Source organism: Geotrypetes seraphini, chromosome 6, assembly GCF_902459505.1.
Source record: "Geotrypetes seraphini chromosome 6, aGeoSer1.1, whole genome shotgun sequence".
Taxonomy (NCBI): Eukaryota; Metazoa; Chordata; class Amphibia; order Gymnophiona; family Dermophiidae; genus Geotrypetes; species Geotrypetes seraphini.
In genome coordinates, this window is record NC_047089.1 from 51,775,872 (window position 1) to 51,800,768 (window position 24,897).

At 43.7% G+C, this 24,897-nt stretch overlaps 1 protein-coding gene across 6 annotated transcripts in view; it reads left to right on the forward strand.

Moving 5' to 3' along the window:
- Positions 1–24,897, forward strand: part of PDS5B (PDS5 cohesin associated factor B) — a 376,109-nt gene that overhangs the window by 143,059 nt on the left and 208,153 nt on the right. For all 6 annotated transcript variants that reach the window (XR_004539863.1, XM_033948532.1, XM_033948533.1 and 3 more), the window contains exons 15-16: positions 5,663–5,711; positions 11,509–11,648. Coding sequence is in view for 5 of the 6 variants with exons in the window: in XM_033948532.1 (XP_033804423.1) it covers positions 5,663–5,711; positions 11,509–11,648 (189 nt within the window). In the remaining variant the exon portion in view is untranslated. The remainder of the gene's footprint in view (positions 1–5,662; positions 5,712–11,508; positions 11,649–24,897) is intronic.

Genomic DNA, 24,897 nt, shown 5'->3' on the forward strand with positions numbered 1-24,897 from the left:
GGTGGACCACCGTCCTAACTCCCTCCCAGAAAACAGGCCTCGCTGTACCCTGAGAGGTCATGGCAATTTTTGTTCCTCATGCAGATTTAGTCAAAATTCCTCAGACTTGTCTGGCCAGAGATATTCCCAGATATCTAAACAGCGCTACAACGATCCAGACACCATCAATATTCAAGTTCTCGCACCTGCACTGCTTCTAAGAAGTCAAAATGACACCAGAGACTCAGCCGCACTTCCTTGCATTGGAAGCCAGTTATTGGTGTTCCTCCAGGAGTGGGACAAATCTCCGGTCAATGTTTGCTGGATATTATATGGGAGGGACACAAGATAGATTTCTTTAGCCTCCCATCAGATTTATTTCTGACTCTCCTGTGGGAAAACTGGAAAAGGTGCTGAAGGTCGAGGAGACTCTGTGGCGTCTTGTAAACATTCAAGCTGTAGAGCCCATTTCCATAAGCGAGTTGAGATCAGGCAGATACTCCTTATATTTTATTGTACCAAAGAAATGCTCATAGGACTGGAGATCCATTCTGGATCTCGTCAGTCAGTGCCTTTCTGCGGATTCTGCATTTTTGCGTGGAGACGGTGCGTACTGTGGCTCTGGGTGAATTTCTTCTCTGGATTTGACAGATGCTTATCTTTTATATTTCCATCTTCCTGGGTCATGTAGGAAGATTTATGGTACTAATCAGTTACATAAACAAATTTACGTCTCTGATAATGTTGTCTAGGGAAAACTATAAACTCTGATCCAGGTCCAAATTTCTTGGTCTATTTATACGACACAAGACCCAGGCTAATGAGAAATATCTTTATTATGAAAATAGAAAAATATAATTCACAAGCCAGCTGTTATATCTAAATATTGTACACAAAATATCTGATTACATAAATGAAACTCAGTACATAATTATCACAATACAATTGTTAGAAACTAAGTAATACTACTTGTTACACACACACTAAACAATTCCTTATAATAATAATAATCCCTGATTAGCAAATGATTACCGTATCACCAAGGTAACTTTACCAACCTTGTCCTCTATCACAATTGGATCCTTATCTAACCCAGCTGATAAGACCGTAAATTCCGTATGCTCACCCTTAATCAGGCCTCCGGCACAAATGAGGTGAAATGGAAACTTTTCTTGTTAGCTGTAGGCGACGCAGGAAATCCTTGTTAAAGGTACACGTGTTGGTCAGTCCTTGGTAAGGCTATAATTCATCGGCAGACAAGTTCCTTTAGTGCTAAATTCAGAGCTGTTTAAAAGTCCGAATCTCTCTCTCTGAGGCAGAGTCACACGCGATAACTCCTCAGGTCTAATTATTAAAAGAAAAGGCGTTAGCAGAACACCTGTGGTAAGATGTGAGCTTCCTCGCAACTCAACACAGACTAATTATTAATTAGCACTTTCTCACTTGGATCTCATCAGATGGCTTCCTCAGACCAATCCAGAAACAGAACTTGGATGAATAGCCTTTCTGTGTAAAGTATCATATAGGCTGGAAGACCCAGGGCCGTTATACTCCTATCTGTTCTTATCTGTCTAACTTCCACAAGATTCACACAGTCCTATAATGAAGACACAGATAGAAGTCCTTGAATAGTATAACATTCTGGTACATACCCATAATGCATCAGGCAGAAACAGCAAAGCTGTGTACTTCTTTCTTCTTGCAAAATTCATGCTGGAAATTTTCTTGCAGACCATGATTTCTTGAAGACAGTGGTTCAGGCTTGGTGAGGTCATAGAGGCCTAACCTTCAGGTGCAAATACGGAAACACTCCTACAGTCATCAGAGCAGCATTTCCAGTTTATGGCCCTTCCCTTTGGGTTGACAACGGTTCTCCACACCTTCACCAAAGTAATGGTGGTGGTGATAGTGTTTCTCTGTAGAATGGGGGGCTTAGTCCATCCATATTTGGATGACTGGTTGATATGGGCACCGTCTAAACTGGAGTGCAAGTAGGCGGTGGAGACTGTGGTGTCTCTCCTGCAGTGCCTGGGCTGGATTGTCAATTTCAAGAAATCAGCTGACCCCATCTCAGACCTTGGATTATCTGGGAATCCGGTTTGACATGCTCCAAGAACATATTTTTCTTCCCAAGCAATGCAGACAGAAGCTGCAGCAGCAAATCGGAGATCTTTTTGCAATTCTGAGCCCCATCGCTTGACCCCATCGTTAGGTGTTGGGGTCCACGGTGTCCTCTCTGGAGTTGGTGCCCTGGGCCCGAGCATACATGTGATCGCTACAGCAGTACCTCCTGTCTCGGTGGCCTCTACAGCACCCCCTTCAGATGCCTCTTCCTTGGATAAAGCCATTGTAGAGTAGCCTTTGCTGGTGGCTGCAGGGGGCATCTTTTGAGAAGGATGTGCCTGTCAGGATCACAGAATAGATTACTATTATGACAGGGCTGAGGAGCTCATTGCAGGGTTCATTCCATCCAGGGCCTGTGGACTCTGTCAGAAGAGCTGGTTGATAAATCGGCTAGAACTCTGGGCCATACGATTAGCATTCAGAGCTCTCCAAAACACCCTGGAAGGGAAGGAAATGTGGGTGTTGTTTGACAATGCCACAGCGGTAGCATATGTGAATTGACAAGGAGGCACCAGAAGTGCTCTCATAAGTCAGGAAGCTTGGATGCTGTTCTGGTGGGTGGAGGTACATCTTCCTGTTCTTTCCATGGTATACGTGGCTGGAGTGCGAAATGTGCAGGCAGACTTCCTCAGTCATCAGATCCTGGACCCAGGAGAGTGGCTTCTCTTGAGTATTTCATCTCAATGTGAGCCACAGGTGCAGACCGGCAATGGTCTTGATGGCTTAAACCAAGAACTCCAAAGTCCAGAAGCTTAGGACTGGATGCCGATTCCGGACCTTCTTTACGTTCCACCTTAGCTATTGGTAGGTTGGGTCATACACAGTCTCATCTGGGTTTGGTGATCCTAGTGGCATCGGACTGGCCTTGTTGTCCATAGTATGCAGATCTCATCTATTTTCATTGGGACGAGAAGCTCGAACTTCCTCTTCATAGATATCTGCTCAGTCAGGGGCCTGTTCCTATGGAGAACCCCCAGCGCTTTAGCCTTACAGCTGGCTCTTAAGCATTTAACCTTGAGGCAATGAGGATACTCTGATGCAATTGCCACTCTTCTGAAGTCTAAGGAGCCCTGTACGATGGTGACCTATGCTAAGGCTTGGAAGGCTTTACAGCAATGGTGTGCCAGAGACCGGGTGGAACCGTTAAGTGCTCCCATTCCAGTAGTCTTAGGGCTAGATTTACAAAGCAAACGGATCATGTACCGATTAGTTTGCGATCCCTTTACTATCAAATTTCCATCTGACCTGATTCACTTACCTCTTCTGCGATCCGCTTCGAATCCGTGCATGTAAATGAGGTGAAATGAATGCAAAGTAGGCTGGGATGCGATTCGCAACACCAAATTTCCGACTGGGCTGGCCGATCACCTGAAGAAGCGACTGCTGGGGACCAGTCGAAAATGTCTTTCCAACTGGAAGCCCTGCTGTCTGCCCTGCTATCTCTCCTGCCTGCTGCCGAATGCTGCCCTGCTCTACCTCGATCTTTCCTGAAGCTCTCCTGCCGCATCACCGTTCTCCTGCCCTTCTCTGAAGCTCTCCTGCCGCATCGTCGTTCTCCTGCCCTTCTCTGAAGCTCTCCTGCTGCATCGCCGTTCTCCTGCCCTTCCCTGAAGCTACCCTGCTCTTCCCCACCCAGCGAGCCCGTGGTTTTAACCCACAGGTTTAAAGTGGGTTAAAACCACGGGCTCGCAGGGCTAAAAACTAACACAAACCAGTTTTCAAGTTAAAAAAAAAAAAAAAAGTTGCGTCTCAGACGGGCATGCGCAGACCATCTACAGAGCAATCCATGCAGGCAGATGGGGGCGTTCCTCTAATCGCCCCCATCTGCATATTTTTCGTTTCTGAATTCATCGGACCTGCCCGGATTGGGCAGGTTAGTGAATCCCAGCCTTAGTCTTTTTGCAAGCCAGGCTGGAAAAGGGCCTTCAGAGCACACTGTTTTATATGCGGCCGCCCCTGTGTCAATCTTTTATGACGTGGAACCTTAGTGTGGTGCTAAAAAGGCCTTGCTGTTGCTCCCTTTGAGCCGCTTAAATGTGGACCTTATGGTGTCCCTCAAGGTGCAAGTAGCAGACCTTTTTTGCTGTAGAGCATACATTGGTTCCAGTTCTTTTATGGCTCATCCTGGTTTTTCAGGGGGACGCTTTACTTGGGGCCACCCCTATGTCAATCTTTTCCGACATGGAACCTCAGTGTGTTGCAAAAGGCCTTGCTGCAACTCCTTTTGAGCTGCTTAAACATGCCTCTCTTCTGGATCTTACAGTTAAGACAGTGTTCTTAGTGGCATTATTTCAGCCAGATCCATTTTGGAGTTGTAGGCTCTCTTTGTAGAAAACCCTTTCTCTGTATCACAGAGGCAGGAGTTACCCTCTGTATGGTTCCTTCATTTCTTCTGAAAGTGGTTTTGGAGTTTCATGTCAACCAGGAAGTTCAACTGGATCAGATGAAAAAAGATAAGATCTTGCGGAAACTATGTCCAAAGAGTCTTTGCTGCACTATTTGAAGAGGACCAATGACTTCTGTCTTTCTGACCTTCTGTTTGTTCTCACTAGTTAGTTCAGGCAGAGCAGGCCTGCATTTAAGGTATCTACTATCAGATGGATTCGTTTGGCGATTTCATCGACTTACATCACCTATGGCATGCAACTGCCAGTATTTCTCAAGGCTCATTCAATAAGAATTGTCGCTGTCTCGTGGGAAGAGTCGTGAGCGATTAATTCAGCCGAAATTTGCAGAATGGCCACTTGGTTGTCTCTTCATACCTGTACCAGGTTTTACAGAGTGGACCTGGGGGCTTGGTCTGATGCCACATTTGGGGCTTCAGTGTAGAGGACAAGCTTTAATGTCCCACCTTAGACGTTGCCATTGCTTTGGTATGTCACCTTTCGTATTGAATTGTACTGATTCTGGAAGGGACATAACGAATGGAAGAACAGGTTGTAACCTTTTGTTAATCTACTTTCTGTAAGTCCCTTACAGAACCAATATATCCTGCCCTTTGTCTATCAGTATTGTCTGCCTGATTCTGCCTTGGAAGTTTCTCCTTTTAGGCTTTAGTGTCTTCCAGCCAGCAGACGAGCACTATGGGGATTCTTCTGTATGAATACATACATATCTCTGTTAGACAGGTTTCCAGTTTGTGCTCAGGGCACATAACAGGTATGTTCCATGTTGTTCCATGTTCTTGCCTATGTTTGCTGTTGCCTGTCTTTGAATTGTTCTTTTATATTAGAGCAGAACAGAATACTGTTATTGCGCCGGGGGGGGGGGGGGTGTTCCCCTGTGCTCCCTTTCTTCTATGTGTTGATCCTACAGGGGGCGCTCTACTCAGCTAAGTGGGAGGAGCAGTTGAGAAAAGAATGTGTGGATTTCTGCAAGCCCTGGTTCACAGGTTGAGTGAAACACCTTTTGTATTGATTCCATAAGGGACTTAAAGATTAACAAAGGTAAGAACCTAATCATCCAATGTATTTTAATAAAATAGTCATCAGTTTTTGGTTATATAAATATATTTATTAAAATTAAGATATTCTAATATTCCTTTTCTTGTGACTTGCAGAACGATACCAACAATAAAGCTATATTTTCTAAAGTGATGATAATTACAAGTAAGTTTTCTGTGTGTGGTCTTCGTGATAAAGCGTATGGGGACAGACTTAAAGATCTCAATCTATATACTTTGGAGGAAAGGCGGGACAGGGAAGATATGATAGAGACGTTTAAATACCTACGTAATATAAATGTGCAGGAGTCGAGTCTCTTTAATTTGAAAGGAAACTCTGCAATGAGGGGGTATAGGATGAAGTGAAGAGGTGATAGGCTCTGGAGTAATCTGAGGAAATACTTTTTAACAGAAAGGGTGGTAGTTGCGTGGAATAGTCTTCCGGAAGAGGTGGTGGAAATAGAGACTGTCTGACTTCAAGAGGGCCTGGGATAGGCACGTGGGATTTCTTGGAGAGAGAAAGAGATAATGGTTACTGCAGATGGGCCATTTGGCCTTTATCTGCCATCATGTTTCTGTTTCCTCCCTCTCCCTTTGGTTATGTTTTTCATGCTCTGATTTATACCTTCTATGTCTGTCTTGTCTTATTGCTTGTTACCTCACTTGCTTATGCCTCAGTGTGTTGTGAATTGTTTATACTTTTGCAATGGGAAGACTCCATGTGTATCACATATGACCCAAGATGTACTAGCAATTGAGTTCATGCAGCAATAAAATTGATTGATTACTATCAAAAAAATATTGTTATTTCCCTTCCCCATCCTTTTCTGAGAAATGCTTTGATTGCCAGTATCCCATAGAAAAACATGCAAAAATTTGACATTATTTTACAAAATCCTTTAGTTTGGTGCTCCTCTATACATATCACATCTCTTAATTCCATATTGTCTAACACACTTTTTATTCATCTAATACCCATGCTCTTGTTGTTCCTTCCTTATATCAAATGAACTATAATTTTGCAAGTGTGATCTAAAAACCCCCCTCACATCTACAGTTTTTAAGATGGTCTGAAAACATTCTTATTTATTGATGCCTCCAATTGTTAGGCCGCCTGTCTTGCTGTTCTTGGGTGGCTGGTCTTGGATGGTACTTTTCTTGTGGACTATTTTTCTAAATCCCGTCCCCCTGGTCTTATAAAAAGAACATTAAAATTGCCATACTGGTACAAGATAATGATGCTTGGTATAATTTGATGAAAAATAAATAAATAATGATTAAAAAAGAATTGCCATTCTGGTCTGGTTTGAAGGTCCATCAAGCCCCGATTTCCATCCATACCCAACCCCAGGTCCCAAGTACCTAGCAAATAGTAAAACAGATTTTATGCTGCTTATCCTAGGAATAAGCAGTGGTTTTCCCCAAGCCGTTTCAATAATGTTCTATGGACTTCTCATTTTGGAAATTATCCAAACCTTTTTTGAACCCTGCTAAGTTAACTGATTTCACCACATTCTTCGGCAATGAAGTCAAGTTTAATTACAAGTTGCGTGAAGAAATATTTTCCCTGGTCTGTTTTAAATCTACTACTTAGTAGCTTCATCACATGCCCATATTTATTTTATTATATGATATATACTATTATTATTTTATACTTCTTACACATGTAATTTTCATTTGTAAACCTCTCTGAAAGGTTGCTCCCAGGGATGAGTAATGTGGATGAGGATGGCTACATTCAACATCTCACCTGTAGGGGCCGAAGTCTTATTTTGAATTCCCTATAATTTGTGCAATAGAGTTTTCTGTTACATCCCTTCCAGATTCAGTACGTTAGGTGTTCAATCTGGTCCTGCAATCTGGGAGTTGCAGAAATCCAAAAACTTTTCTGAGCACATACTCCTCCCACCTTAGAGAGAGAGTTAGAGCGCCCTGAAGTTTCGGTTTCTGCAAGCAATCTGTGCAGAAGTCTTTTGCATATGGTGGCTTAAGTGCCTTTAGACCCCATGTTGTGCTCTCTGCCAGAGGAACTGGATTGCTGCTTCACAGAGAAGCTTTGGTGGATCTGTGGAGCCAGCCTATTTGTGCCACCCTTCTTAGACTCGGGGTCCATTGCTCTGGGAGTATGCTTGCCCTCTGACCCTGTCAGGGGTTTAAGCGCAGGCTGTATGTTTCCTGAGTAATATTTCCTGCTGGATTTCAGGGCGCAGGCTGGTTCAAATTTTAAATGATGATAGGAACAGCAGAACGCCAACGCGTTGGCGGCACTAGTGGCAAAAAGCCCCCATAAATTGATATCTTGTATATCTGGGGTGCTGCCAGGTATTGGCGTTCTGCTGTTCCTGGCATCAGTTAAAATTTGAACCAGGACTTTAAAGTTAAGTCTCCATTAAATTATTTATTCAAACTTAAAAGCTGGATTCTTATAAAGTATAAGCTAATAAAAATTAGTGTTGTCCCCAGAATTTTTTTCCAGCCGGGTGTCATGAAAAAGTAGCTGGGTGGGGCGGGATGCAGAAATTTGGGATCGGTCGGGATACATCCTGAGGCAGCAAAATCGTGAAACGCTGGCCACCATTGGTGTACCGATCAGCCGAAGATAAGTTGAAAAGTTTTTCTTCTATCTTTTGTTTTTAATTAGCGAAGCACAGCATATGGCTTTTATTTCTTTGAAGGCTTTTTGCCAATGAGGTGACCGTTCAATCACCTTAAAAATGACTTCAGTGGTGGTGGGAGGCTTATCTGAGGCTTTTCCTTCATTTTCAGTTATTTAATAGCCCATGCTTTCGTTATATTATACCATAGGACATTACAGCATTAACTACCATTGAAAGTGTTTATTATTTTTTTTTTGTACATAGTATATATAACAACCAGTACTGATTACTTTTTAACAACCCCCTCCTCAATATAAAAAAAAGTTATTTTTAGTAATAATCTATGAGTCGCACAATAAGGATGCACCTAGGAAAAGGCAGCATCTTAAACACTGCGGTGAGCACTAGAACACTAATAAACACATTGTAAAACTAAACAAGCCTGATCCTGCACAGTCAATTGATCCTATACAGTCAATGCTAAAAGAAAACCATGTCCTTTTCATACACACTTGCCCAATATGGAATAATCACAAAATAGAAATATGTAGACAAAAAAACCCTGAAATGCCAAGAAACCAGACTCAACTTTATCCCAAGGTGATGTTCTAAGTCACCCTCAATGCCTTGTAACAGAGAAGTAACAATAATTTTTCTCGGCCCTCAGAGATGCCACCAGGGGATCAAACGATCATATCCCCCGGCTTTACGCACCTAATCGTCATCGGGTCGGTGCAAAGTGTGAAACTGGTATGTCGTTTTTTTTCTTTTGTTTTTTTATATATGATTAACTCTTATAATGATTTAAAACAATAAATATTACTAAAGAGTTTTGAAATGAATACTTAGCTTAACCGGGATGGTAAATGGCGGTTGACAAGGGATAAACAAGCCAACATGTTTCACCCGTAGAGGGGGTTTCCTCAGGGCTACTATCCCTGCAACGAGAAACCTCGCTTTAGTAAGGGAAACGCTAAGTATTATATAAAATAACATTCACACCATAAATATAATTATATATTCATACCTTTTTGTGCTAGTTATACACGACGTGGCCACCCAATCTAAGTTCTCAAGATGGCTGCGGCGTGGTGGAAAGCGTCTTTAAATTTCCCGGGACCCGGAAGTGAGATGGGAAGGGGGAGGGCAAAAAACACCCAACCTCTACGTCACCCCAGCCCGGGGGGACTGTCTACAAAGTGTAAATCAATGTTTTCTATCCTCCCATCATATTATATAGTAGGAAGAGTCTGTACTCCCAAAGAAAAATCACAAAAGGGATGACCATTCCATAATGCTGTTGTACAGGGCCATGGTGAGACCTCATCTGGAGTACTGTGTGCAATTCTGGAGGCCACATTACAGTAAAGATGTGCGCAGAATTGAATTGGTTCAGCGGATGGCCACCAGGATGATCTCAGGGCTCAAGGGTCTTTCGTACGAAGAGAGACTGAACAAATTGCAGCTCTACACTTTACATGATCGAAACATTTAAGTACCTCATGGGACGTGTCGAAGTGGAAGATGATATTTTCTTTCTCAAGGGACCCTCGGCCACAAGAGGGCACCCGCTCAAACTCAGGGGCAGAAAATTTCATGGCAATACCAGAAAGTATTTCTTCACAGAGAGAGTGGTTGATCATTGGAACAAGCTTCCAGTGCAGGTGATCGAGGCAGACAGCATGCCAGACTTTAAGAATAAATGGGATACCCATGTGGGATCCCTACGAGGGTCAAGATAAGGAAATTGGGTCATTAGGGCATAGACAGGGGGTGGGTAAGCAGAGTGGGCAGACTTGATGGGCTGTAGCCCTTTTCTGCCGTCATCTTCTATGTTTCTATGAGTTATTTGTTTTCTGGCTAAAAACTCCCTCACAGACGGTGCTGTGTGAGCTGGTGAATTGTTGTGATGCAAGAGCCATGAGTTGTTACCGAAAAGTTCAGGTTGTTTTCGTCTGGGAGATCTTTATGCTGCTAGCTGAATCCTTATTTACAGGTGCAGCGCTTCTCGGGATGACAGTCCAGGGACTGTGTGCCGGATCTGCACTTCCAAATAGTAAACTTGGTTAACTGTCCAGTTGGTACAAATTCATAATGAACAATCACACTGATATAAAAAAAAAAAAAAAGGTTAGCATAATCATTATGAACTCTTTATTTGGACTAGCAGAACTTTTTTTGATCATAGAGAATTGGCTGAATTCCATTGTGCACTTTGGCGCTTTGTGTCAGGGTTGTATTGGTACACCCATGTTTCATCATCCTTGATGGCCCAAAACATTGCCTTGCCTCTAAAAAGTCTTGGCAAACTTAGACTCCTTTGGTTTTGTTCATCGGTGCGCTCCTTTGGGACCATTTTTGTACACACCTTTCTCATGCCAAGATTTTCAGTTAAGATTTTCCTGTTTCTTTATCGATGTTTACTTGTTGTGCTAAGCTTCTCATTCTGCTAGTTACTGGCCACCCTGACCTTTCTTCATCAGTGATGGCATTATCCCCATATACTTGGACTAACATGTCCCTGATTTCATTTCTATTCTTGCCAAATTTAACTAGAAATCTAATGTTTCTTCATTCAAGCTCCGACATTCTCACGACAGCATACAAAAACACGCAACAATAATAATGAACGTGGCAAGACACAGCATCACGTCGACACGGACATAGCTATGAAGCACTGATATTCTAAGGTTATGAAACCTTACAGAGTTGTTTGTATAGTGCTGCCAACGTAAGTGCACGGAGGCAAGTTTGTGAACTTAATTGTGGGACCTTTTATGACATGTTTAGAGTCGTGAGCAAAGTGTCTGCTTACTCTTTCCGACAGATTTCGTCCTTCATATATTTTCGGTAATAATTCTGAAGGCCTACTTTTTTCAAAGGGCCTCTTGGGTTTAAAGATGTAGAATTGTTTTACTGTTTCTTATTCTGTATGATGAAGAATAGATTGTATTAGGGAATGTGTTTTTTGTCGTGTTTAATTTTTATGAATTTTATGTAACCCACATAGTTCTTTGGATATGTGGGATATAAATGTTTTAAACAAAAAATAAATTTGTACCTGGGTCAATGAAGTGTTAAGTGACTTGCCCAGAATCACAAAAAACTGTAGTAATATTCAAACTTACAACCTTTAGGGTGCTGAGGCAGCTGCTCTAACCACTAGGCCACTCTTCCATTCAGTAGAGATGGAATCATGTTGGACATAGGATAATAAGTAACAAACAATAACCTTTACTATTCTCTGTATGCCATGTTGTCTTAGTTCATGATCATAATTATTAATGCTGAAACTGAAGTAAAAAGTTAAAAAGAAGTGTGAATGATGATGATTTAAATGGTTATCTAATTTTCTTTCAATTTAAGGAAACTTGCCAGATCCTGGCAAAGCTCAGGATTTCATGAAGAAGTTCACGCAAGTTTTGGAAGACGATGAAAAAATCAGAGGTCAGTTAGAAACATTGGTCAGCCCAACATGTCCATGCAAGCAGGCTGAAATATCAGTGGTAAGAATGCTTAAAATTACTATGATGAGAAAATATATTTTCAATCGGTGCTGTAATAAAATTAATAAGGCTAACTCTTGAGGTGGCCTAGTCTCATTTTTGACAGTAGTAATAAATTATCCTGCAGTGATGTTATATAGCCAAATTCTTTAAAGGTGCTTTACCATTGCAGTAGGTGAGACATTCTAGACAAGTGGGTTGTGCCCCCATTGCCGTGTACCATATGCAGAAGGAATCCACTCTGGATTTTTTCTCTGTGCCTCTGTTGTATTTCACTGGGCTCCTTAACTCCACCTACAGTTTTTCCCTTCAGCATACATGTCAGCAGGGTGTGTGTGTGTTCTCTCCATTTTATTATTTTATTCGGTGTTCATCCCTTTTTTCAGGGTTTCTTGTGCTTGAAGTGATTATTCAGCTTTGCCTGCATTGAGATCACACACACTTCGGTCTGCAGCTGACAGGCCAATCCTTTGTGGTACCTGTCAGACAGCCTTCATTTGCTTCACTAGAGCTTGGGGCTATCTCCAGCTATTTCCTTCTGCTGAACAAAGGCTTGAGCGCAGGCTGTTAGGTATCTGTAGAAGACTCGGCAGTGTCTTGCAAGGTGCTGGCTGCGTCTTGTCACCTCCGCCCATCCCTGTTCTCGTCTGTTGATCTGCAAAGGTGGAGGTGCAGTCAGCATTGGGTCTGACTGGCAGCCCAAAGATCAGCGTCAAACAGGCATTCTCAGCATGAGCAATGATTCTATGATTCCAGCTGCTGTTAGAGAGCTGAAGCAGGTTACAACACATTCTCAGCACAGGTCACAGTGAGTAAAGGCTGTCACAGTCTGTGAAGTGAATTGGGGGAGGTTTGAAATTTGAAGTTATGAGGGTTTCTGCATGTCCCCCTGTATTTCCCCTCCTGAAAATTCCTAAAAGCAACATTTTTGCACTTGGTTTAATATGAAAAATGCAACAATTTTGGCATGAATTTCTTAGCAGCGGTCATCTTGGATTTTTAGTGATTTTTTTTTTTTCCTAAAGCGCCCTGCTAATCCAAAACTGCAGTTTTTCCAAGTTTCCAAGTTTTACTAAAATTTGATGAAACACTAATCATACATTCTAAGCGTTTTACAGCTAAAAAATTAAAAAGTTAAAATGGGGAACAATTAACAAACTTATTAAATGACATGACAATATCTACATGGGAACAATGGGATGGTAGGGAGAAATACAATTTTAAAAGAAAGAGCAATTAAGGGTAAAAACAATAGGGAAAAGAGAGGGATTGTATCTGTTAAATAAAAATAAGCAACATTTGGCAAGGAAGGACCCTGGAATCTTAACAATCATATACATCTTTAAATAGGAAATTTTTAAGACCGCCTTTAAATTTATCAAGATTTTTCTCATATCTTAAATGTGGTGGTAATGAATTCCATATTGTAGGAGCTATTGTGGCGAATGAAGTTACCCTGTGTATACTGACGATTTGCCTCAAAACTTGTTAGGATGGAGTTCTTAAGCTCTCTTAATGTGAATTCTTGCCAGGATTGCACATAGTGCCTTAAGAGCCATATGCCGCAGCTGGAAGAGGCGGCAGCACTAAGCTTATGCTTAAGCAGGTGCCAAAACGCTTGGCTAGCCCGGTGGGGCAGCCTTCTTTATTTTTGGTGCTTGGCTTGTTTTCTAGTTCTGTGCACTTGGCTGCGGACCCTCTGCACCCTAAGAAATGCGAAGGGTGACTCGAAGCCCCAGGAACTGGAGGTTTTTTCAGAATTTATGAAACATTTATGGATTGAGTGTCAAAGCTGGTGTTCTTCCCCTGTGCACTCATGTTCTGTCTGTGATGTTGCTTCTATCCTCATCTCAGTCATCGGCTGTTCTTGTGCTGCCTGATACTGATCTGGGAGATCTTTATGCTGCTAGCTGAATCCTTATTTACAGGTGCAGCGCTTCCTGGGACGGGGGTCCAGGGACTGTGTGCTGGATCTGCAGAGCCTTCTGGGGTTTTGGAATATTCCCACGTTTCTGCGTTTATTTCAGATACCAGATCTTATTTCGGAGTCTTTGCAGGAGTTGAATTTAGACATTCAGCCGGCTCTGTCTATTTCTTCATCCTGGCTTTGTGCTGTGCGCACGCAGTCTGCTCCTTCCTCTAGCACCCTGATATGAATGTTCTAATCTTGGAGCAGTATGATTCTCTGGAAGGTGCTCTTAATGATAGCAAGAGCCATGTTTCACTTCTATCCTCTGGCACAGGAGTGCCAGCAACTTCTGGATCAGCCTAGGATGGATTCTTTGGCTGTGCAGGTGAAGCCTCTCTACTCAATGAAGGTGGTGTGATGCTTACAGATATGCAAGACCGCTGTGTGGATGTGATCCTAAGGGGACTCTTTGATGCAGCTGCTTTAGACATAAAAGCTGTTTTGATGTCACATGCATCTGTCTCTCTCGCCTGCGCACACTTGAGAGTGAGGCTTTGGATCCTCCTCAACTTCTTTTGGCTGGGTCAGATTTGTTGCTGACACATTGTATGACCACCTGCAGGTTTTGGTAAGTGTTGGCGTACTCCATTTCTGCCTGCAGGATTGGGCAATGGGCTGGCAATTCCACTTCCAAGGCTACTTTGGTTAGACTTCCCTTTAAGGGGGCAGTTATTGTTTGACAAGGCCTGGATGACATCATGAATTCTGTGGTGGACTGTCACCCTAAGATCCTGCTTGATAGCAGACCTAGGCCCTCTAGTGGTTCTGGTCACTCTAATTTTCATGGCTCCCTGCTATCCCGCCCGTACACAAGTGCCATATTGCAGAGATTTTCCCAGGGCTTCTGGCACCGGTATACTAGCTACAGGCAATCCCAGCCCTCCGCCTCCCATTCTGCGCCCTCTGCCTAAAAGGTGCAATGATACAGGGCTAGGGGATGCCCCTCTACAGATAGGGAGAAGATTCACAGCGTTCCTGCCCACCTGGGTTTGCATTTCTTCTGACCAGTAGGTGTTGAACATTATTCAGTTGGGATACAAGCTGGAATTTGCCCGGTCTCTGATGGAGTGGTTTGTGGACTGTCTCGCAGGTTGATCGGACAAGGTGCTCAAGATTCAAGCCACTATTCAATGCTTGATGGATATTCAAACTATAGAGCTGGTGCTGCCCAAACTCTTGGGCTCAGGCAGATACTCTACATACTTTTATAGTGCCATAGAATGGCTCTGAAGATTGGAGACCTGTTCTGGATCTTCAGCATGTGAATGCGGCTCTCTGGGTTCCATGCTTTCGCATGGAGACAGTGTGATCGGTCATTGCCCAGGAGAGTTCCTTTCCTCTCTGGATCTCACAGAAACTTACTTGCACATTCCGATATTTCCGTCCCACCACAAATGCTTATGGTTACATGTATTGGATTATCCTTAACAGTTTTCTACTTTGCCCTTTGGGCTGGAAATGGCTTCCTATACTTTCACCAAGGTGATGGTGGTCGTGGCAGCTTACTTATGGAAAATTGATCTGCAGGTACACCCTTACTTGGATGACTGGTTGATCAGGACTCTCTTGGCTGAGGGTCGACAAATGGTAGATCTAGTGATCCAGTTGCTGGAGGAACTGGGCTGGATTGTGAACTACAGAAAGAGTAATCAGGTGCCCACATAGTCTTTGGAATATCTGGGCATTCTCTTTGACATGACTGTGGGCCGCATCTATCTTCCTGAAGCATGCAGACAAACTGTGTGCCCAGATTTCTTCCCTTCTGGAACAGGCTGCTCCTTCGTCGTGGGACTGTTTTCAGGTCCTGGGGTTCATGGCCGTCATGTTGGATATGGTTTTCTCCAGCCTTCCTTTCTCTTTCACTGGGCTCTGCAGGCTTGGGTCAGCTTGGCTTGGTGGCTTCTCCCACAGTCGTTCTGCAAGGGTGTTCCACTATGAATTGTCTCCTGGATTGTGACAGATGCTAGCCTTCAGAGCTGGGGAACCCACTGCAATCATCTCATCCAGGGGTGTTGGATACCCTCTCAGAGGAAATAGTCAATCAACTGGTTGGAACAGAGAGCCATTCGGTTGGCTCTGGTGGAACGTGGTCCATCCAGGACATATCATTCTTGTGGTGCCAAATTGGCCTCGCAGACTGTTGTATACAGGTCTGATGCGTCTTCACAAGGGTCGCAGCTTTCAGCTGAGTGCCCATCCAGACCTTCTTATGCATGGATGACCCAGGACGTTTTTATATTATGGCATGGCTCTTGAGTGCACAGGCTTAGAACACAAAGGCTATTCTGATGTGGTTATTGACACACTTCTCCAGTCTGGGAAGTAGTCTATATCAATGTTCTTCAACCTTTTTATACCTATGGACCAGCAGAAATAAAAGAATTATTTCATGGACTGGCAAACTACTAAGACTGAAATTTAAAAAAAAAACATTTCCACCCCTGTGAGCTCGGTCCCTGCAAACCATCTGATCCCATCAGCACAAGCCTCAAATAGTTATGATTTTATATTGAACGTATTTTATTAAGGTATAAAAAGAAACAATATTCTGTACAATTGTCTTTTTATAAATACAAATAATACAGAGCAAGGATCAACAGAACCCCTGTCTCCTCTCCCCTTCACATATATCCCCTCTGCTATCAAGAAAACTGAATAAGCCAAATTATTACAGAATGTTACACAGAAATATCATGCTAACAGAATACCACAGTCACACATGACAGAAATAGTGTTAGGGAGTGCAATTAGGGCAACTGCCTCCTGGTCAGAGAGAGCCCTAAGCCAGCTGGAAGCTAAAGAATCACTGCCTGGGCTTTGCAGTCCCCAGTTATGTCTAACACTAGCTATAGCAGGATATATATTTCAAATCTGATATATTCTAATCACAAAATAGAAATAAAATTATTTTTTTTTACCTTTTGTCATCTCTGGTTTCTGCATTTGTCTTTTCACACTTTTCCTTCCAGTGTCTGCCCCTTCCATCCACTGTCTGCCCTCTCTCCCCTTCCATATGGTATCTGGCTTCTTTCTTTGCCCCTCTCCCCTTTCCATCCAGCCTGTGCCCCCTCTTTCCTTTTTACACGATTCATTCCAGCTTCACTGCCGTCTTCACTGCCGTCTACACCAGATCTAGCATCTTTTTCCCTCTCTTCTTATTTCTCTGCTGACCCCTTCCCAGCATCACTCTCTCTCTACTTTCTCATTCCTCTGTCTCTCCTCTATTACTCATCTGATCTCTCCATTTTACACTGACCCCTTCCCCTCCTCTAATCTCCCTGCCAGCTGTTTCCTTCTTTTTTCCCTCCTCCCATGTCCAGCAGTACCCCTTCTCCCTTATCCAACAGTAACTCTCTTCCCTTCCCTTTCCCTCCTCCCCTGTCCAGCAGTATCCCTTATCCCCTGTCCAGCAGTATCCCTTATCCAACAGTAACTCTCTTCGCTCTCTAGCAAATTTTTCCTTTCTAGCCTAGCGGCAGCTCTGTGTGCTTTTAATTTCGCCACACAGCTGCCGCTAGCAGTAGTAGATGCGGTTTCATCAGGCAGCCTCGGGGCCTTTGCTAGGCCACTCTGCCTCACATCATCGAAGCTGGCCGGCCTAGCAAAGGCTCCAAGGCTACCTCATGAAACCGCGGCTAAACTAGTTCCATAGTTTCATATTTCTTTAAAATTTGATTAAACGCCTATCAAAATTCTAGGTGAGAGTACAGTATTAATAAAAATAAGGAATACAATAATTTAAAACAAAGACATCTACATACTAAGGACAAATCATACTGATTATACATGGGAAGGGGGGAGGAATTACAATAAAGTCAAGAAAGAAAACATAAAAGGAAGAAACACAAAAAATGAAGCCCTAGCATGATTTTTAAAGATGCTCCTAATATAAGCCCTACCCCAAAAATAAGCCCTAGTTAAGATTGACTCCCGAAGCCCCCGACAGTCCCTGACTCCATCCCCGACACTAGTGCTGCCTGATTTGCTGAAAAAATCAGACTCATCAATTCAACAATTCCCATCCCTGCTACTTTAGGAGACCTTGGAGCGGAGATATGTCAGTGTCACGGTGGGAGGGTTGGTGAGTTTCTGCTTCACAAGGGGATATGTGAGAGAGGAGGAATAATGCTGCAAAAGGGGGGGGGGAAAGGAAAGAAGAAGAATTGGGGTAGAGGAGAGGAAGGGAGAGATGATTGTTGTACATGAAAAAAATAAGACATCCCCGAAAATAAGCCCTAGTGTGTTTTTAGACCCAAAATTAATATGACACTTTCTTATTTTCGGGGAAACACAGTATTATGCTGTTGTATTTCTTTTAAAAGAAGAGAAACTGTAAGGGGCGAACAGTGCTTTCAGAAAGGGTACCCAGTGTTCTAGGCATCTTTAAACAGGAGCCAGCACTAAGGGAGAAACTAGCAGGGAGCAGAGAGAGAGAAAGAGAGCCAGCAGTAGGGAGATAAGAGCAGGGAGCAGAGAAAGAGAGGAAAAGCAGAGAGATCCAGGGGTAGAGGGCGAGAGTAAGCTCCACCCACCCCCACTGAGGAGGGGAGGAGCCAATGGCGCACAGCCGTTTGGCATGCGGCGAAGGCGCCTTTGTGAAGGGCCTCAAGAAAGGTAGAGTCACCACACCCAAGGACACCAAGGAAGAGCAATCAAGGTAAGGAAGCCAACAAACAACCAAGCAAGTGCACATACATACATAACAACAGCAGGACACACTCAAAACTGCTATCCTAAGTTTAGGAACACCAACCAACACAGAACACAAAAACACTAGCCGACACTAGACAAACGTGGCACATTAGGAGTGGATACAGGGAAAAACATATAACTAGGGAATAAGGAAGTAGCAAGCAGCAGGCACAGAAGAGAACACACACACTCGCATAAGCAAAAAAGGAATCAGTGAAAGAAAAGAGAGTACTCCAAAAAGGCGGACAGCAATGGAAGCAGAGGGAATCCAGAAGATGAGCTTTCCAGTGTTCTGCACAGTCTGTCATATGTATGACTACCTCCCCTCGGGAAAAGCTTGAAGAGGGAAGTCGGGCAACTGAAAGACAGGATTCATGAACTGGAAGGGCTCTACATCACAGAAGACCCACTCAAAACAGTGGAGGACTTCACGAGAGGGAGACACATTGAGGAAGAAGTCAGAGGAATTCATTGAGGAGGCCTACAGGAGGAGGATGGAAGAACACGAATATCGGATGAAAGATGAAGACACACCAACATGGAAGGGAGAACAAGTGGAAGATGACTCCAAGGAAGATACCCACAGAGGAAACCCGCAGGAAGGAGAGGAATGGTCTAGTCGATGCCCAGAAAAAGAAGCAGCTAAGCACACCGAGGACATAGAAGAAGAAGCAGTGAAGCACTCCGAGGACATTGACCTGCGACCGGAGCAAAAACTGAAGAAGGGAAAGTCTGCGATCCTAGTGGGAGACTCAATTCTCAGACAAGTGGACAGCCACATAGCAGGTGGGAGAGAGGATCGACTGGTGACCTGCCTCCCAGGAGCGAGAACAAAGGACATCGTGGACAAAATTGGAAAGATCCTAGAAGGAGCAGAGGCGGAAGAGACTGCAGTAATGATCCATATCGGGACAAATGAAGTCAGCAGGAGGGACTACAGCAGAAGTGCACTGATAGAACAGTTCAAGATTCTGGGAAGGAAGTTGAAAATGAGGACTTGGAGGATAGTGTTTTCAGAGATCCTACCAGTACCGAGGGCAAATGTGAAGAGGCAGACGGAACTACAATCAATAAATGCATGGATGAGGAGATGGTGTGAGGAAGAGGGGTTCCACTTCATGAGGAACTGGACAACGTTTTGGGGCAACAGCAAGCTCTTCATGAGAGATGGACTGCACCTGAGCACTGCGGGAACTAGACTTCTGGCAAACAATGTCAGGAGAGGAATAGAACAGGCTTTAAACTAAGAAGAAGGGGAAAGCCGACAGTTGACCGTGTCGATGATTCAGGAAAAGGTATCCCGTGAAGATACTACGTGGTAAAAATACTGGGAAGAAACAACGGGCAAAACACAGGAGCGGATTGAGCCAGAGGAGGAGGATAAGAGGATTGTAGCACAGGAGAAGAAAATAAAGATTGAAATACAGGGAAGGGAAACGAAGACGAAAAATTACCAGGACATAAATTGCATATATACTAATGCAAGGAGCCTAAGGAACAAAATGGGGGATCTAGAAGTCATGGCCAAAACTGAGAACCTAGACATCATTGGGGGTCTCTGAAACATGGTGGAATGAAGAAAACAAATGGGACATAGCACTGCCGGGGTACAAACTGTATCGCGAGGACAGGTCAGGGTAGAAAGGAGGAGGAATAGCTCTATACATAAAAGAAAGCATACACTCGACCAGAGTGGACACAGCAGCGACGACCAACAAATTGGAATCGCTATGGGTTAAAATACTGGGAAGGAAAGGGTTTGAGATAAAGATGGGCCTGTACTATCATCCACCTGGGCAAAACGAAACTGCCGATGAAGAAATGGAAGCCGAGATGAAACGAGAATGCAAAAATGGTAACACGATCATTATGGGAGACTTCAACTATCCTGGGATAGAATGGAGTCTTGGAAACTCAAAATGCGCTAGGGAGACCGGATTCCTGGAGGCTATACAGGACTGCTTCATGGATCAGCTTGTCAGAGAACCGACTAGAGGAAATGCCACTCTGGATCTAATCCTTAATGGGCTAAGAGAACCTGCAAAGGAAGTGGAATTAGTGGGACCGTTGGGAAACAGCGATCATAACATGATCAAGTTCAAAGTTGAAGTAGGAATACCGAAGGGAAAGAGAACCACAGCGACAACTTTTAACTTCAAGAAAGGAAACTGCAAAGCGATGAGGATAATGGTAAGGAAGAAACAGGAACAGCTCAAAGAAATGGCAGACTGTAGAGCAAGCCTGGTCTTTATTCAAGGACATGGTGAGCGAGGCGCAAAATCGGTATATCCCCAGATTCAGAAAAGGGTGCAAAAAGAGCCGAACAAAAGACCCGGCGTGGATAACTAAAGAAGTGAAGAAAGTGATAAGTGATAAGAAGAATTCATTCAAGAAATGGATAAAGGGCAAAACCGAGGAGAACTGGAAAGAACACAGGAAGTATCAAAAAGAATGTCACCTCGTGGTTAGAAAAGCAAAAAGAGAATATGAAGAGAGGCTAGCCAGGGAAGCAAGAAATTTCAAACTGTTCTTCAGATATGTTAAAGAGAAGCAGCTGGCTAGGGAGGAGGTGAGACAGCTGGATGATGGAGATAGGAAGGGAGTGGTGAAGGAGGAGAAAGAAGTGGCGGAAAGACTAAACATGTTCTTTTCATCAGTATTTACAAAAGAAGACACATCCAACATACCGGAACCTGAACAAATCTTCAAAGGAGACCAAGTAGAAAAATTAACATCCATTGAAGTAAACCTTGAGGACGTACACAGACAGATAGAAAAATTAAAAACTGACAAATCGCCGGGCCCGGACAAAATCCACCCTAGAGTATTGAAGGAACTAAAGGAGGAAATAGCGGAACTACTACAGCAGGTTTGTAATCTATTCCTGAAACAGGCGTGATCCCAGAGGATTGGAAGATAGCCAATGTTACACCCATCTTTAAAAAGGGATCGTGAGGTGACCCGGGGAACTACAGACCGGTAAGTCTGACCTCAGTTCCGGGGAAAATGGCGGAAGCGCTGATAAAAGATAGCATCGAGGAGCATCTAGAGAGGCATAAATTTATGATAACAAGCCAACATGGCTTCTGCAAGGGAAGATCGTGCCTGACGAACTTATTGCACTTCTTCGAAGGAATTAACAAACGGATGGACAAAGGGGACCCCATAGACATTGTATACTTAGACTTCCAAAAAGCCTTTGACAAGATACTCCATGAACGCCTACTTCGGAAACTAAAGAACCATGGGGTGGAAGGAGACGTACACAGATGGATCAGGAATTGGTTGGCGGGCAAGGAAGCAGAGGGTAGGAGTGAAGGGCCACTACTCGGACTGGAGGAAGGTCATGAGTGGTGTTCCGCAGGGGTCAGTGCTTGGACCACTGCTATTCAATGTATTTATAAATGATTTACAAACAGGGAGAAAGAGCGAAGTAATAAAATTTGCAGATGACACCAAGCTATTTAATGGGGCTAGGACTCAAGACATAAGAACATAAGAAACGCCTTCACCGGATCAGACCAAGGTCCATCTAGTCTGGCGATCCGCACACGCGGAGGCTCATTTAGGTGCTCCTTGTTGGAGACCCGGATTTCCCGTAGCCCTCAATATGATTTGCAAGAAGGTGTGCATCCAACTTGCGTTTGAAACCCAGAACAGTATTCTCTGCCACCACCTCCTCCGGGAGAGCATTCCAAGCGCCCACCACTCGTTGTGTGAAACAGAACTTCCTGATGTTTGTCCTGAACCTGCTGCCGTTCAGTTTCAGGCTATGACCTCTTGTCCATGTCACATCTGAAAATGTCAGTAATGCTGCTTCCTGGTCAATTTGGTCAAATCCTTTTAATATTTTAAAAGTCTCTATCAGATCCCCACGCAGTCGATCTGAAGATTTACAAAGAGACCTGAACAAACTAAGGGAGTGGGCGACGAGATGGCAGATGAAGTTCAATGTAGAAAAATGTAAAGTCCTGCACGTAGGAAACAGAAACCCAAGGTACAGCTACACGATGGGAGGGCTGTTATTGAGTGAGTGTACCCAAGAAAGGGACTTGGGGGTAATAGTTGACATGACAATGAAGCCGTCGGCACAATGCCGCTTAGAAAGTGAATAGAATGCTAGGAACAATCAAGAAGGGTATTACAAGCAGACTGAAAGAAGTTATCCTGCAGGAGGAATCCGCGGCCAAGGCAGGAGGCATATGTGATGGCAGCAGAAAGTTGTAAGTCCAGCTGATGCCAGCACCGGAGCCTCTCTTCCTGCCCAGTGTGCAGTTTGTGGAGGAGACCTGAATCCTTCACTGACTGTCAGGAAATTTTTGTGGACCAGCACCAGTCCACATACCGGCAGTTGAAGAACACTGGTCTACATTTTCTGCTTACGCTAAGGTGTGGAAAAGCTTTCCAACATTGGTGTGCCCAGGACCAGGCGAACTCTTATTTGGCTCCTATCTTGGCGATTCTCACCTTTCTTCAGGCTGGTTTTCGGATCCTGGTAGCCTGGCCCTCTTGTTTTAGGCCCAGGATTGTAGTTCCTCTTTGGCATCTCATCCTGATGTTACTAGATTTAGGAAGGGGGCTCTTTGCATCAGACCAGTTAAGCTGCTGTTCCATTCCTGGGACCTCAACCTGTTGCTTTCTAGCTTCACCATGGCTCCCTTTGAGCCCCTTCAGGATTCTTCCTTCTTGGACTTGTTGCTCAAGACTGTTTCTGGTCGCTCTTGCCTTTGCGCAGCATGTCTTGGAACTCCAAGCTCTTTCTTGTAGGTAACCGTTGCTCCACATCTTGGAGACTAGGAGTTCCCTATGTACAGTTTCTTCCTTCATGCCGAAGGTGATTTTGGCTTTCCATGTTAAACAGGATGTGCGTTTGCCTGTTTTTCAGCCTACTGGTTCCAGGAAACAAGATCGCCTTTTGAAAAGATGGGTTAAGAGTTGTTCTTCACTACCCGGAGGTCACTAATAACTTTAGTGTCTCTAACCATCTGTTTATGCTGACTCATTCTGTTAAGCTGGGCTCTCCTGCTTCTGAGGTCCTGATTTCCAGTTGGATCTGTAGGGCCATTTTTTCCGTCTATATTCTTTTTGGGAAACAGTCTTGTTTCCATCAAGACGCAGTCTACCAGGAATGTGGTTTCTTCGTGGGTTGAAGGTAGCGCTGTCTCCCCTGAGGAGATCTGCAGGGCAGCAACGTAGTCCTCTCTTTACATGCTTGCCAAGTTTTACAGAGTGGATGTGGCAGCGAGACAGTACTCTACCTTTGGGTCCTCTGTGCTATGGGCTGGCGCAGCAAGCCTGCAATAGCTTTTTGGAGATTGCTTTTGTAAGTCCCATTTGTCTAGAATGTCTTACCTATTGCATAGAAAAAGAGATCTGTACTTACCCTGGTAAGCTCTCTTCCAGTAGATAGGTGAGACATTCTAGACTCCCACCCTGCCCTTCTTAGGTCTGCCTACGGTCTCAGTTTGTTTATGCTTCTCCAAGTTGGATGCCTGCCCTTGGGTCTTGGGATGAATACTGTATACAGTATGTTACTTTTTTTATGGGAGTAGTTTCGAAGCTCCTTTGTGGCCTTTGTTGGCTGTTTGTTGTTGATGTTCTAATGTTACTTATTGAGCAGAACAGTTGTTGCTCAGCTTGATTACCATAGGTATACCTACTTCATGTTTATTTGGTGGCTCTTGGTGCTTGGGTACTAACTGTAGGTGGAGCTAAGGAGCCCAGTGAAGTACAACAGAAACACGAAGAGTGGATTCCTTCTGCAAATGGTACACAGCCATGGGGACACAGTCCACTTGTCTAGAATGTCTCACCTATCTATAGCATATGTGTTCTTAGTTTCTCCTAGCATGTGTGTTGTTGATACCAGTTTTAAATTCTCTGTAACTTGTGTTGTGGATTCTGATGACTACTGAATCTGATGACTACTTGTAATCTGTTCTGGGCTCCTGGGGAGGATGGGCTATAAAACTAACTAAATAAATGAATAATCTTTTTAAAAATTATTTTGAGCACTGAAGCAGGCCATTCAGGCGGGGTTCCCTGAATGGAAAAATCTTAATCAATATAGTTTGGAATTATTATGCTTTCAGGTGAACTTCCTGGGACATCAGGCCACACAGTGGTATAAATTGATTGCTGGATTTATAAATAAAAAACCAAAAACTGGTCTTAGGGACATTTGGAGAATTGAGATTAAGCACCAAATTTCTGCGTCTCAATGGCCATGAATTTGGACTTGGAGGATGAGATGTACAGTGTTGGCATCTATGAAACAAACGTGTTTTTTTTCCTGTTGCATAGAGCATTCTGGACCCCAGTTCGTTTACAAAAGTTGGATAGCTCTAAGTCGAGTAGATGTTGACATTGTCATCTCGAAGCAGGGACTTTAGATCATTTATTGTTCTATTGTCCATTTATTTTGGCTTTTTGGAAATCAATATGGGGCCAAATAAATTGTTTGTTGGAAAATCCAGTGGCATTGTCCTATGATACTGTGTTATTTGGCATGTCAATGAAGGCTAAAAGCCAAATATCTAAGAACAGGCTTCTACTTATGACAGGGGTTGCCATATAACAAATTGCAAG